We start from the raw sequence: 12,839 nt of genomic DNA on the forward strand, positions 1-12,839 counted from the left end.
TGAAGGCTGTGAGGGAGAATCTGTTCCATGCCTCTCTTCTAGCTTCTGGTGGGTTGCTGACAATCTTTGGTGTTCCTTGTCTTGTAGATACATCACTCCACCTCTGTCTTCATGTTCACGTGGGTTCCCCCTGTGTGTGTTTCTGTAAGTCCACATTCCCCCATTTTATAAGGACACTGGTCATATTGGATTAGAGGTCCACTCTACTCCAGTATGACCTCATCTTAATTATATCTACTATTTCTATATAAGGTCATATTATGAAGTGCTGGGGGTTAGGACTTCAACATATGAATTGGGGGTGGGGAGGTGCATTTGGCTAAAGTTGCAGGAAAATCTTGCCCCATTTCTGATTAAGAACTCCTGACTCCCAGGTACCTACAGAATGAAATATAAAGCCTTCACAGTCCAGGCTGCAGGAACCTAAGAGCCTCCCCTCCAGCGTCTCCCCGCGCCCCACACCGTCAACCCCGTGCTGCAGCCACTCGGGAAAATTCATGTTGAATCTCAAATTCTCGGTCTTTTGGGCAAGCTTGGCTCCTCTCCCTTTCCAGCCAGACTCCGCTCCTCTGTGCAACATTCCTAGCTACCTCCCATCCCTGTCTGTCTGTAAAGGTCGAGATACATACAGAATGACGAGGAGAGAGCATTGAGAGATGAGTCTGCCCCCCCTCCTCCCCCTCCAAGCGTGCACACGTGCGTTTCTCTCCGTACCACTGGGCCTAGCACAGTTCCTTGCTCTGTGTTTTGTGTTCTACCAGCCAGAGCTGAGGTGCTCCAGGGCCGGGCTGCCAGGCCCTCGGGCTCTTTACAGACTCTCACGCCCCCTGCAGGACGGGATGCGACAGCAAAGGAACAGAGACCAGCTTCACTAACAGAGACTCGTCTTTATTGCCCTTTTTCTGAGGGCTGACACCCGGCGGGCAGCGAGGAGAGGGCAGGGTCAGAACCCGGCCAGAGCAACGGCTCAGACTCCAGACCTTCCCCCAGGCGCCGCAGAGGGAGCGGCCAGGGCGGGACATCTACGCCCGGGGCAGGGGCGCGGCGCTGGCTCTGCGCCTGCGCGGCGGCCCATGGTCAGGATGCCGGCTGCGTGGTTGCCGCTGGCCTGCAGGAGGCGCTGCAGCCGGCCCTGGAGGCCAGGGGGTCCCGGCCGCCGCTTGCCCAGCGTGAGGATGCCGGCCGCGTGGTTGCCCGCGCCGTGCAGCAGCTCGTAGAGGCGGCAGGAGCACGTCTTCTGGCGGCAACAGTCGGGCAGGGGCTGCGCTGCCGCTCCCGGCGACAGGAGCGCGGGCGGTAGCAAAAGCAGCAGCAGCAGCAGCGTCACGGCGGCCCAGGGGACCTAGGGAGACGCGAGGCCAGGTGCTGGGGTGGGGGGAGGGCGGGGGGGGGGGCGGCGGGTTTCCCGCCGCGCCCACTTTCAGTCCCCTGGCCCAGGCCCCGCCCACTTGGTTCTACGCCCCCTCCCTCCTGCGGTCCTAACACTCTGCGTTCCCTAGTTTCCCCGGCCTCTGTCTGCAAGACTATTGGAGGGCTCCTCTCTGGCTCTTTTACCTACTCATCTCTCAAGCCCCAGAACACCATCTCCTCCAGGAAGCCCTTTGAGACTCCTGGGCAGAGTGATTCCCTCTTTTCTGGGTACCCTTAAGTCTCTCGTTACCCCCATTAGAGCGCTTACCACTCCACCTGAAAACAGGGTGTGTGAGTCTGCACCGGAAGTTTGTTCACTCAGGGAAACAGACCCAGTATAGTCCCAACATGGGCAAACCAAGGACTGGGGTGCAGTCAAGGACCGGCAGGATCCAGGTTGTCTTGTCTGCCTGCTCCCTCACAGGGGAAACTGCATTCTGTGGCTTCTGCACCAGTTTCCTACCCTCTTATGGGCACAACTTCCTCACTTGTAAACGGGTTAAGTAATTCCTATAGTGCAGGCTGCCAGGAGGAGGACATGAGAGACTGCAAACAGCACCTGATACATGAGCTCTCAGGAGCTGGGCACAGTCCCATGCTAGCAGAGGCCGACCCTCCGCCAAGGCCCCACCCAGTCCCCTGCCTCAGAATCCCCCCCCCCCCCCCCCCCCCCCCCCCGCCCCGGGAAAAGACCAAGAGTAGAGACATCTCAGACTTCTTTCCAGCCCCCTGAGTAAGCAGTCTCATTGCCCCCCTGGGATGATGAGTTACCCCTCCATCCCCAGGTATCTTTACCTTTGTAGAGGGAGGGTTCATGGCGTCTGGAGCTCAGAGTGGGGTAGCCAAGAAAGGTCTTGTCTGCAGTGGTCCAAATAGCCGGGAACTTTGAGGCTGTTGACTGTGACCACTGATCAAGGGCCTGGGGTTTATAGTGCTCTGAGGTGGTGCAGGACAGACGGGTACTTGCGTCTACTCTGGGGCCAGACAAAGGCAAGTCTAAGATTAGCCTCCCACAGGGCAGCCGTCTCCAGGTTGGGCCCAAAGAATGGCCGCCAAGGCTCTCAGAAGCGGGAGTTCGATCACTGTGCCCAGGGTCCCCCCCTTGTCTGTCTGCCTGCTCCCTGGAGATGGGGCGGTCTCCGGGCATTAATGAGGCCACCTTGCACCCAGGAATCTGGGAGCACAAAAGAGGCCCTGGCTGGGGCGCTGGCCTGGGACAATGTATGTGTGTTTGGGGCGGGGGGGGGGGGGGGCAACTGCTAATTAGGGCAGGAGAGAAGGCAGCTGTGAGACCCACTCTCCACATGGTGTATGTGGTGGGGGGAGGACAGCTAGGCAGCAGGCCTAGCTCCTTGTTGCTGTCCCTGGGGTCTGTCAGGCTCCATGGCCCTCTTCCTTAATGGAAAAGTCTTCTTACGCCTCTCCCTTCCCCCAGTTCTCTCCTTCCCTCTGCCCCTTCCACAAACCTCCGAGGGGGAAAAGCTTGAAACTCAACTTGGGTAGGGGGAGGAAACAGCCAAACCTGGTGTTGTTCTTGAACCTGCCCAGTTTCCCTCCTGTTCAGGTGGCCTAGAGTAGGGGATAGAGTCCCAATCCCACCATAGGAGAGAGTGAACGACCCGGGACGGGGAGGACCGCGCCATCTCCAAGCCAGAGTCTCTTTTATTCAGGGCATGTCCATTATGCACCTGCTCTCAGCCAGGCCCTGCACAGCACTGGAGGGACAGTGTGCATCAGACATGGCCCAATTTTCCAGGAGCTCCAAAGTCCAGGTGGGGAGGCAACCTAGCATAATGATAGCTTCGTGGGAGAAAGGACCCCAAAAAGGCCTTGCATGCCAAGTAGATTTCCATCAGCTAAGATTGGGGAGGAGGCATTCCACAGAAGGCACAGCTTGAGCACAGACCTGGAGGTGACAGTGCTTAGCTCACGCAGGATAGTAGGGTGTGGTCATCATAGCTGTGGCTTCCTTCTCAGGGGAGAGGTGGCTGGACAGGTAAGTGAGGGCCAGGGTGGGTCAAAGGGTCTTGCAGGCTAAGCTGATTGGTCTGAATCCTGTGGCCACTGGGGAGCCACAGGAGAGTTTTAGCAGGAAGAAGTTGTGGGGTTGATGGGGGATTGGGTGGCCTGGATGTGGGGCATGGAATCCAGCACTAATTCAGAGGTAGAACTGGTGACTTGGCAACTGATCAGGAACAGGGACTGTGTTACTTAAGAGGAGCTTGTGGGGGCCTTGGGCAAGCCTCACAGCCTCAGGAAGCCTCAGTTTCCCCACTGCTAAGATGGGCAGTTAACCCAAATGGTCTCTGAGATTGCTTCCTGTTGTGATACTTCCTGACTTGCAGTATAGCCCCTGCCCATGGAGGTGATTTGTGGGTATTGGGCCAGACAGGCACCTGTGCTAAGCCAGCTAAGTTGAGGAGCAGTCCTTCCCCATTTACGGTAAGCTTGGAGTGGAGAGAGGGAGGAGGAGTGGGCTCTGGATCTTCTGGGTTGACCTAGGCCATGGTAGGGGTCCCCAAGACCTACCCCAACCTGGAGTGGAGCGTGGGGGGAAAGCCTTGGTGTCCAGAGCTGAAGGTGGGGGAAGCCAGCCTGCAGCAAGAGCAGGACGAATGAGACTACTACAGTTTCGCCATAAGCAGACGCTGAGTCCAGAATCTGGGTGCAAGTGGTTTATTTGGGAGGTAATCCTACAAAGCACATGAAAACATGGGGATGGGCAGGGTGGAAGGAAAACCAGTAAGAATTGTGTTAATCAGAGGGTTACCACTACGGGCAACCGGTGCAGAAGACACTTGAGAATTGTACTCAGGGACAGTGACGCTGAGGTCTCTTTCTCTGACTCCTGTCTCTTATTGACTGAGGGTTGCTCCTGGGGAACATTAACGGTTAACATGTCCAGCCTGCCCAGTGACTGGGCCTGGAGACACAGGAGACATCGGCAGTATGTGGGAACTCTAGCAGTGTCCTCCAGAGGGCGCCACGGGCCTTCAGGGAGGGCACTGCAGGGGCCAGTTGACGTGGGCTCCTCAGAACGGGCTGAACAGCTTAGACCTCCCTCAGGCCTGGGGTTCTGATGGGCAACTGTCACGTGGCACAGAGTCGAAGACCCTGGCCAAGATTTCCCATCCAGAGAGGCCACAGAGGAATGTACCAAGTGGCCTATGAGGGGGATGGGGCAGTGGGCAGGCCTCTCAGCTCAGGACACCACCCTTTTCTGCAGACACTGGGCCAGGTTCCTGTGCCTAAGGACCCGGGGCATCTCAGGAGGATAGGGGGACGAAGGGCAGGCTGCAAGGGCCACCCGGAGTTCTCTGAAGGCCCCTTGCCCCACCAGGTGGACTCTGGCAGGGCCCACGCTGCCCCAGAACCGCAAGGACTTGTAGCGGGGAGAGACTTCCTGAAGGCAGTGGTCAAGCTGGAAACAGAACGGCCTGAGTGAGGCTGGTGTGTAGCTGTGTGGCATGTGGATGAGGGATGCCTGATGGTGCCCAGGGTATGTGTGGTAGGTGTTTCATGTGTCCATATGTGTCTGTGGAATCCATCTCTCCCTTCCCAGAGCCTCAGGGAAGCTCTCCTCCCCGCCCCCCTCCTCCCCATCACTCCACTGCGCCCAGGGCACCTGGAGTCATGCAGGGTAAAGGAGACACGCAGTCCCGTCCTGTCCTATCCCTGTCTTGTTTACCTTGTCTCGGTTTTCCTCTGACAGGTTTCTCAGGCCCCTCAGCGCCACAAACACCTCATAGTGGGGAGCCGAGCCCTCGGAGGAATCTGCAGACAAACCCCCATGTTCACACACTTCTGTCAACAGGGCAGCTCCCAACGCCAATGCCGGTGCTCCTACCTGTTCCACCTTACTCTGAGGTTCATGGGAGAAGAGGGATCCCTTGGTAGAGAGGAGGGTAAATGGAGAGGAACCCAAAACCTAATCATAAATATGAAGCAGGCCGGGAAGGGAAAGGGGGAGAGACTGCAGCAGGAGGGATGGGAGTTAGACCTGAGTGAGCTAGGACTTGTGTTAGGAGCAACCAAAGAGGCCACGTCTTCTGACCTCTTTTCTAAAGTTCTTCCATCCGCATGGAATGGCATGGGGGGCAGCCAACTCAAGAATGGGGGGCAGGAGCTGATGGAGAAGCTTACCCAGAATGCTGCTCTCCACACAGCTGTGGTCTAACAGTTTCGCCCCCGGCCACTGCCCGACAGCCCGGCCCAGGGCCTCAGAGAACACATCCTCTCGAATGTCTTCTCCTCTCACACTCAGGGCCTGGCCCAGCCTGGGGAGGAGGAAGGAGACAGAGGAGCCTAGGGCACAAGGACGGCCCCTCAGCTCCCCAGGGGGTCACGTACCTGCAGACGAACCTGACGACTGGACACCGATTGTAGGCACCAACCACCTGTACCACATCACCCAGGCAGCACCTGACAGGTGGAGGAGTGGGGGGCGAGGTCAGCCCCAGGGGCCCATTCGCTCATATCCCTGGCCTTCGATAGGGTCCCAGAGGGGTGGGCAGGCGATCACCTGGTAAGGCTGATGTGGTCGGTCAGCACCAGCTCATACTCCTTGCCCTTCTGGGCCTCGGCCAGCAGGACGGTAGAGGCAGCCTCTTCCTGGGCTCCTTTGTTGACTGGGAGCAGCTCAATAAAAGGAGCTCCAGGGGGCAGAAGGTAGAGCCCGCGGGGCTGCTCTGGCCACAGGTTCAGGCCCACCACCCCTGTGGGGAGCAAGCAGCCCTTCAGTGGCCGGTGCCCTTGCTTTCTGCTAGGCAGTAGCCCCTCCCCCGGGCCCCCAGGCCCCAGTTCTCTGAGCAGCTGTTCCCACTGCTGCCCTCCCACCCCTCCTTCCTGACTCCCCCAGGCTCAGTGTGCCGCCTCTGAGGCCCTAGTTGGGAGGAGGCAGTGGTTCGGGGGATGGCAGACCTGGCGCCAAATGCTGGCACCGTGTGAATTTGTGCAAGTTTCTTAACCTCTATGAGCCTCAGTTTCTGCATGTGTATAAACGGAGCTGTTGGTGTTGGGGGGATTAAATGATTAGGTAGGGCTCAGTGTTTGGCAGCTAGCCGTGTGACCTCTGCCCCCTGCCCCAGCTCACTAGCCTTGAGTCCTGCTGACCTCCAGAGGCAGAGTAAGCCGGGGAGAAGAAGGCTAGCCCTTGGCACCACAATGCCTCCAGGGCAGCCACAGCCTCGGCCTGGCCTCCTGCGTCCAGAGTCACCACCACCTGTAGCTTCGGCCAGAGCCGAAGGGCCAGTCCTCGGGGCCCCTGCTCTAGGGCCTCCCGCAACTCAGCTGCCCGTCTGGGGAGAGGCACCCCCGGGTTCCCGGCAGCTATTGTCTCAGCTAGCTCTTCGCCATCCGCCTCCAGGCCCACAAAGACGTCCAGGAGTTCGGCTGCTGTCCCACCTTCCAGTGCCCGCAGCCCTGGGGACCTCAGTGCCTTCAGCAGCAGGGCCCCAGGGTGCTTGGCTCCAGGGGCGCTAACCTGGCCCAAGGCACGCCAAGGCCAGGGGAGAGGGCAGGGCCAGGGGGATGTAGGGGTCACACAGGCGGTGCCTCCCGGAGCCAGCACTTCTGGATAGGCCTTGTTTAGGGCTGCCAGACTCAGCAAGGTGGCCTGGAGGGAGACAAGAGAGGGTGTTGGCCCTGGGCCTGAGCCAGTCCCTGAGCCCCCAGTTTGGGGGTTCTTTGCCCACCCTGCTGGGAGGGTTTGGCTGCAAGTAGGGGTCTCTAATGGGGCTAGGCTCCAGCCTTCTCCGTTTACCTGCAGAGAGGCCTCCCCGTAGTACTGGGTTGAGGTAGGAGGCGAGAGCTGCCCCTCACTTTCTTCCTCTTGGGCCTGGCTGGCCTTGGTCAGTGGGAGATGGTTCCGGAAGGTGCTTATATCTGTAGCCCAAAGACATCATAAACTCGTCCTGAAGCCACAGTTTCCCAAGAGTTTCAGGCAAGATGGATGAGACCCTTAATAAGGAACCCAGCATAGGCTTAGGCTGAGCGGGGCTACTGGGGGCCTAGGGCAAGGGGGGACTACTGGCGCCCAGGAATGGAAAATTCATCTTGAACAATCCTGAGCCTGGGTAGGGTCTTTGCGTTGGGCCCCTCTGTGCTGGCGGTAGAAGGTGAGAGGGAATCCTTGGGTTCTGAAATCTGACTATCCTGTGGGGTTTCTATCTGTTTGGGGCCACCTCCCCAGCCCCTTGGAAACACACCTGTGTTCCCCCTGAGGGGACCGCGGGGCCCCTGGGCTCCCTGCAGACACCACTTCAGGGCCTGCTGCTGGCTCTGGCCCGCGTGCAGTGTGCTCTGTTCTAGTCTCCGCTGCTGCCAGGCGGCCGCCCAGCACAGGGTCCCTGCTGCCACACGGTGCTGGAGGCCAGCAAGCCAGGACAGCCTGGCATCTTGGGGCTGCCGCTGCCAGAGCACGGCCAGCAGTGGCAGCAGCAGCAGCAGGAGAAGGAACAGCAGCAGCAGCAGCAGCATCTCCAAGCAGCTCCTGGGAGGAGGAAGGGACCCAAGTTCTGGTCCTGGGGGGGGGAGGAGAGGATAACCCATTTCTCCCTCACCTTAAGCCCCCTCTACCACACGAGAAACCCAGGAAAAAGGAAGTCTGGGAAGAAGCCAGGACCCATCAGGCAGGTGATGCAGAGGAGACAACAAGGCCTTAGAGTCACACTGACCTGAGGTCGGACACTGGCTCTGACACTTGGTTAGCCGTAGGGCCCTGGGTAAGTCAGCCAGCTGCTCTGGGCTCCGATCCCCTGTCTGTAAAATGGGAATAATAACAGCTTCGCAGAAGATATAGACAGGGTTTGACACAGTGCCTGGCACACAGCGGCTGCTCAATGACATGTCCTGCCCACTCCTGGGTGGCTCTGCTGCATCCCAGGATCCACCCTGTCCCCGCTCCGGGCCCCTCCTAAGCCCCGGGGAAGTGGTTCCATGTCCCACGTGCACCTGTCATAGCCCACTTGCGCAGACTCTCAGCACCCAGGGCCCCCTCGGCGGTGGGTACTTGGGTCTCTGTACACAGCCAGTCAGAAAGATGGAGCCGTGGCTTTAAAGGGAGGGGCCCTGATGGGGAAATCCGGTCACGGGCCTGAGGGAGGAGCTGGGGGGGGGGTGCTCTTAAAGGGGCAGCTTGCCTAAGGGCCCAAGCCCAAGCTGGCAGGTGGGAGGAAGCTACCGCGGGAGACTTCAAACTCCTGCAGGTGAAGGAAGAGAAAGCTGAGTGTGGGAAAGAGTTCAGGAAGCAGCTTGAGTTGGGAGAAGGGCGCACCCCAGGAGAGCAGGTTCAAGCTGGAGAACTGTTAAAAAAATTTTTTTTTTCTCCCAATCCAGAAACCATGTCCACAAAGATCTACCAGCTTTCTCTCACAAAGGTGGTAGAGAAATAAATCCCCACCCCTGGCATAAGCAACCACAAATCTAGTTGCTCTCCATATAGATTTGTCTGTTCTGGACATTTCATATAAATGGAATCAGAACACGTGGTCTTTTGTGCTGGCTCCTTTCACTTAGCATGTTTTCAAGGTTCTTCCATGTCGTACCGTGTAGCAGTAGTTCATTTCTTTTTATTGCCAAATGTATTTCATGGTATGGATATGCCACACCACATTTACTTATCCGTTCATCAGTTGATGGGCATTTGGGGTCATTTCCGTTCTTTGGCTACTATGTATAACGCTATTACGGATATTTGTGTACAAGTTTTTCTGTGGATATATGTTTTTATTTTCTTGCATAAAAATGTGATGAATGCAAGGGATTTACTGCATTCCAATGAATAGAATAGCTGGGTTGCATAGTAGCTCTGTTTAACTGTGTAAGGAACTGTTAAACTGGTTTCCATAGTGGCTGCACCATTTTATATCCCCACCAGCAGTATATGAGGGTTTCAAATTTTCTACATCCTTGCAAACACTTGTTATTATCCGACGTTTTGATCACAGCTATCGTAGTGGGGTGTGAAGTGACTTGAGTCTGTTTTAATTTGCATGGCCCCCGATGACCAATGACCAAGCATCTTTTCATGTATCTATTGGCCATTTATACACTTCTATGGAGAAATGTCTTTTCAGATCCTTTACCCATTTTTTACTGGGCTATTTGTCTTTTTATTATTAAGCTGTAAGAGTTCTTTATATATTTTGCAGTCAAGTCCCCTGTCAGATAGATGATTTGCAAATGGATTCTTCCATTCTGTGGGTTGTCTCTTCATTTTCTTGATAGTGTCCTTTGAAGCACAAAAATTTTAAATTTTGATGAAGTCTAATTGTCTACTTTTTCTTTTGTTGCTTGTGCTTTTGGTGTCATATTTAGGGACCCATCGTCAAGTCCAAGGTCATGAAGATTTACTCCTATGTTTTCTTCCAATACTTCCATAAAATTAGCTCTTACATTTAGGTCTTTGATTTGTTTTTTCTTGTGGTAAAATATGCCTAAGATTTACCATTTTAACCCGATCAGGTATCCACTTCAGTGGCATTAAGTACATTCACACCATCGTGCAACCATCACCACCATCCATTTCCAGAACTTTTTCTTCTTCCTACACTGAAGTGTGACTCATGAAACACTAACTCCCCATTCCTCCTCTCCCCAGCCTCTGATGACCATGATTCTATTTTCTGTCTTCATGAATTTGACTACTCCAGGTAGCTAACATAGGGGCATCCATACAATGTCTCTCTCCTTTTATGTCTGTCTTATTCATTCAGCATAATGTCTTCAAGATTCACCCATGTTGTGGCATGTGTCAGAATTCCCTTCCTTTTTAAAGCTGAATGATATTCCCTTGTATGTCTAGACCACATTTAGTTTACCCATTCACCCACCGATGGACACTTGTGTTATTTTCACCTTTTGGCTTTTGTGAATAACGCTGCTACGAACACGGGTGTATAAATATCTGTTTGAGTCCCGCTTTCAATTCTTTTGAGTATATACCCAGAAGTGCTGGATCACATGTTTAACTTTTTGAGGAATCTCCATGGTATTTTCACAGCAGCTGCTACTTTACATGCCTACCTGCAACGCGCATGGGTTCCAATTTTTCCGCATCCCCTACAACAGTTGTTTTTTTGTTTTGTTTTGATAACAGCCAATCTAATGGGTAAGAAGTATTTCATTGTAGTTGTGATTTGCATTTTTTTTTTTTAGAAAAAATTTTTAAGTTTCTTTTTATTTATTTTGGGAGAGATACAGAGAGCAAGCGGGGAGGGGCAGAGAGAGATGGAGACATAGAATCTGAAGCGAGCTCCAGACTCCGGGCTGTCAGCGTAGAGCTCAACTTGGGGCTCCAACTCACAAACGGTGAGATCATGACCTGAGCCGAAATCAAGAGTCAGATGCTTAACTGACTAAGCCACCCAGGTACCCCATGATTTGCATTTCTAACGACTGAGCATTTCTTGTGTATTTATTGTCCACCTGTATATCTTTAGAGAAATGTCTACTCACATCCTTTCCATTTAAAAAAGGGGCACCTGGGTGGCTCAGTCGGTTAAGCGTCTGACTTTGGCTCGAGTCATGATCTTGCAGTTCGTGAGTTCTAGCCCTGCATCGGGCTCTGTGCTGACAGCTCGGAGCCTGGAGCCTGCTTTGGATTCTCTGTCTCCCTCTCTCTGCCCCTCCCCGGCTTGTGCTCTCTCTTTCTCTCAAAAATAAGTAAACATTAATTTTTTTTTAAATTGTTGTTGACTTGTAGGAATTCTTTATATATTCTGGATATTAATCCCTTATCAGACATATAATTTGCACATATTTTCTCCCAATCTGTGGGTTGTCTATTCACTCTAACAGTGTCCTTTGATGCACAAAAATTTTTGTTTTGATGAGGTCTACTTTTTTTTTTAAATTTATTTATTTATTTATTTATTTATTTATTTATTTATTTTGAGTGAGAGAGAGAGCACGAATGGGGTTGGGGCAGAGAGGAGAGAGCGAGAATCCCAAGCAGACTTTGCACCAGGGCGGAGCCCAATGAAGGACCCAACCAACCAACTATGAGATCATGACCTGAGCCAAAGTCGGACGCTTAACCGACTGAGCCACCCAGACACCCTGATGAGGTCCAATTTATTTTGTGTTGCCTGTGGTGTCATGGCCAAGAAATCATTGCCAAATCCAATGTCATGAAGTTTTCTATGGTTTCTTCTAAGATTTTTATAGTTTTATCTCTTACATTTAGGTCTTTGATCCATTTTAATTTTTGTATGTGATGTAACATAAGGCTCCAACTTTACTCTTTTTTTTTTTAATGTTTTTATTTTTTTGAGAGAAAAAGTACGCCCACGTGCATGCTCAGGAGAGGGGCAGAGAAAGAGGAGGACAGAAGGATACAAAGCGGGCTCCACGCTGACAGGCTGACAGGCTGACAGGCTGACAGCAGCAGCCCGATGCAGGGCTCGAACTCCCCAACTGTGAGATCACAACCTGACCCAAAGTCGGACACTCAACTGACTGAGCCACCCAGGCGTCCCTCTCCACCCGCCCCCCCAACTTTATTCTTTTGCATGTGGCTATCCAGTTGTCCCAGCACCACTTGTTGAAAAGACTATTCTTTCCCCATTGCATGGTTTTGGCACTCCTGTGAAAAATCAGTTGACCATGGACACATGGGTTTCCTTCTGGACTCTGAATTCTATTCAATGGATCCATACATCTATCCTTATGCCAGTATCACACTATGTTGATTATTGTTGCTTTGTACTAAGTTTTGACTTACTGTGACATGTGACTACTTCAACTTTATTCTTTTTCAGTTGGTTATTTAGGAGTATATCGTTTAACTTCCATATATTTGTGAATTTTCCGGGGCTTGTCTTGTTATTTGGGTAGTGAGTGGCTGATCATTTTAGTGAGTCCATATACTTCCCATCCCCCACCTCCCTACAGTGCAAAGCCTCTGCTATTGCTCATTCAGGGGGTGCAGACTTGAGTATGCCCAGTCACCCCAGCATGACAGTGATTTTCACCTGTCTCTTTCCCTGACCACACCCAGCTGTTAAGCTACACGAATTGTTGGCTAATTGCTATATATTTTCCAACAATGCTTTGGGGGAAGAAATGGCTCCACAAACTGATCCAATCAAATTCAGGTTTCTTTGAAGGGACAGTTTCACGGCCAGTGTTTGAGATTTGTTCTGACCCCGAGAGAGCTCCTCCCGGCTGTCTCTTTCCCCATCTTTCTCTAGCACACTCGCTAGCCCAGCTCAACCTCTACCTCCGATAAAGCTATCATTCTCCTGCCACTTGCCTTTCACAACCTCCAAGGTTTCAGAGAGCACCCTTAAGCTTGAACTTCCCTTGCAAATGAAGTCCGTTCTTTTGAGGAGAGATGCGAAGTTTTCTGTTTCAGAGCCTGCCTCTCTGTCCCGCCCCCCTCCCCTCCTCCGTATCTCTTAGCCCTGATCATTCTTAAGCTGCACACC

General features: G+C 53.4%; 2 protein-coding genes across 9 annotated transcripts; both read right to left on the bottom strand.

The window, feature by feature from the left end:
• Nucleotides 1-867: 867 nt before the first annotated feature.
• On the bottom strand, nucleotides 868-2,333 carry HCRT (hypocretin neuropeptide precursor). Of its 2 annotated transcripts, none has more exons than XM_023243939.2 (2): nucleotides 2,206-2,333; nucleotides 868-1,342 (listed from the first exon to the last, which is right to left on the bottom strand). In XM_023243939.2, the coding sequence occupies exons 1-2, from the start codon at nucleotides 2,224-2,226 to the stop codon at nucleotides 968-970; spliced, it is 396 nt and encodes a 131-aa protein (XP_023099707.2). In that variant the 5' UTR covers nucleotides 2,227-2,333; the 3' UTR covers nucleotides 868-967. The 2 variants fall into 2 exon arrangements, 1 of the variants encoding a protein (XP_023099707.2); XR_006589602.1 differs by lacking the exon at nucleotides 2,206-2,333 and adding an exon at nucleotides 1,679-2,059 and having other exon boundaries at nucleotides 1,201-1,342.
• GHDC (GH3 domain containing) lies at nucleotides 2,211-8,480 on the bottom strand. Of its 7 annotated transcripts, none has more exons than XM_006940358.5 (10): nucleotides 8,362-8,480; nucleotides 8,085-8,169; nucleotides 7,617-7,900; nucleotides 7,172-7,293; nucleotides 6,523-7,024; nucleotides 5,933-6,125; nucleotides 5,761-5,832; nucleotides 5,554-5,687; nucleotides 5,099-5,184; nucleotides 4,071-4,831 (listed from the first exon to the last, which is right to left on the bottom strand). In XM_006940358.5, the coding sequence occupies exons 3-10, from the start codon at nucleotides 7,885-7,887 to the stop codon at nucleotides 4,613-4,615; spliced, it is 1,599 nt and encodes a 532-aa protein (XP_006940420.4). In that variant the 5' UTR covers nucleotides 7,888-7,900; nucleotides 8,085-8,169; nucleotides 8,362-8,480; the 3' UTR covers nucleotides 4,071-4,612. The 7 variants fall into 7 exon arrangements, with proteins under 7 accessions (XP_019673460.3, XP_006940420.4, XP_044900647.1 ...); XM_045044712.1 differs by having other exon boundaries at nucleotides 7,617-7,931; nucleotides 8,362-8,474; XM_019817901.3 differs by lacking the exon at nucleotides 4,071-4,831 and adding an exon at nucleotides 2,211-2,384 and having other exon boundaries at nucleotides 7,617-7,931; nucleotides 8,085-8,468.
• Between the last annotated feature and the right edge of the window lie 4,359 nt (nucleotides 8,481-12,839).

This window comes from Felis catus, chromosome E1, assembly GCF_018350175.1.
Source record: "Felis catus isolate Fca126 chromosome E1, F.catus_Fca126_mat1.0, whole genome shotgun sequence".
Lineage (NCBI taxonomy): Eukaryota > Metazoa > Chordata > Mammalia > Carnivora > Felidae > Felis > Felis catus.

What these genes read in the sequence shown, in the direction of transcription:
- HCRT (XM_023243939.2), bottom strand. Translation starts at nt 2,226, where the DNA reads ATGAACCCTCCCTCTACAAAG. An exon ending in TGAACCCTCCCTCTACAAAG is followed by an intron (nt 1,343 to 2,205) that starts GTAAAGATACCT and finishes GCGTCTCCCTAG; the next exon opens with GTCCCCTGGGCCGCCGTGAC.
- GHDC (XM_011289134.4), bottom strand. Translation starts at nt 8,256, where the DNA reads ATGTCATTGAGCAGCCGCTGTGTGCCAGGCACTGTGTCAAACCCTGTC. An exon ending in GGCTTACTCTGCCTCTGGAG is followed by an intron (nt 6,126 to 6,522) that starts GTCAGCAGGACT and finishes TGCTCCCCACAG; the next exon opens with GGGTGGTGGGCCTGAACCTG. An exon ending in GTCGTCAGGTTCGTCTGCAG is followed by an intron (nt 5,688 to 5,760) that starts GTACGTGACCCC and finishes CCTCCTCCCCAG; the next exon opens with GCTGGGCCAGGCCCTGAGTG.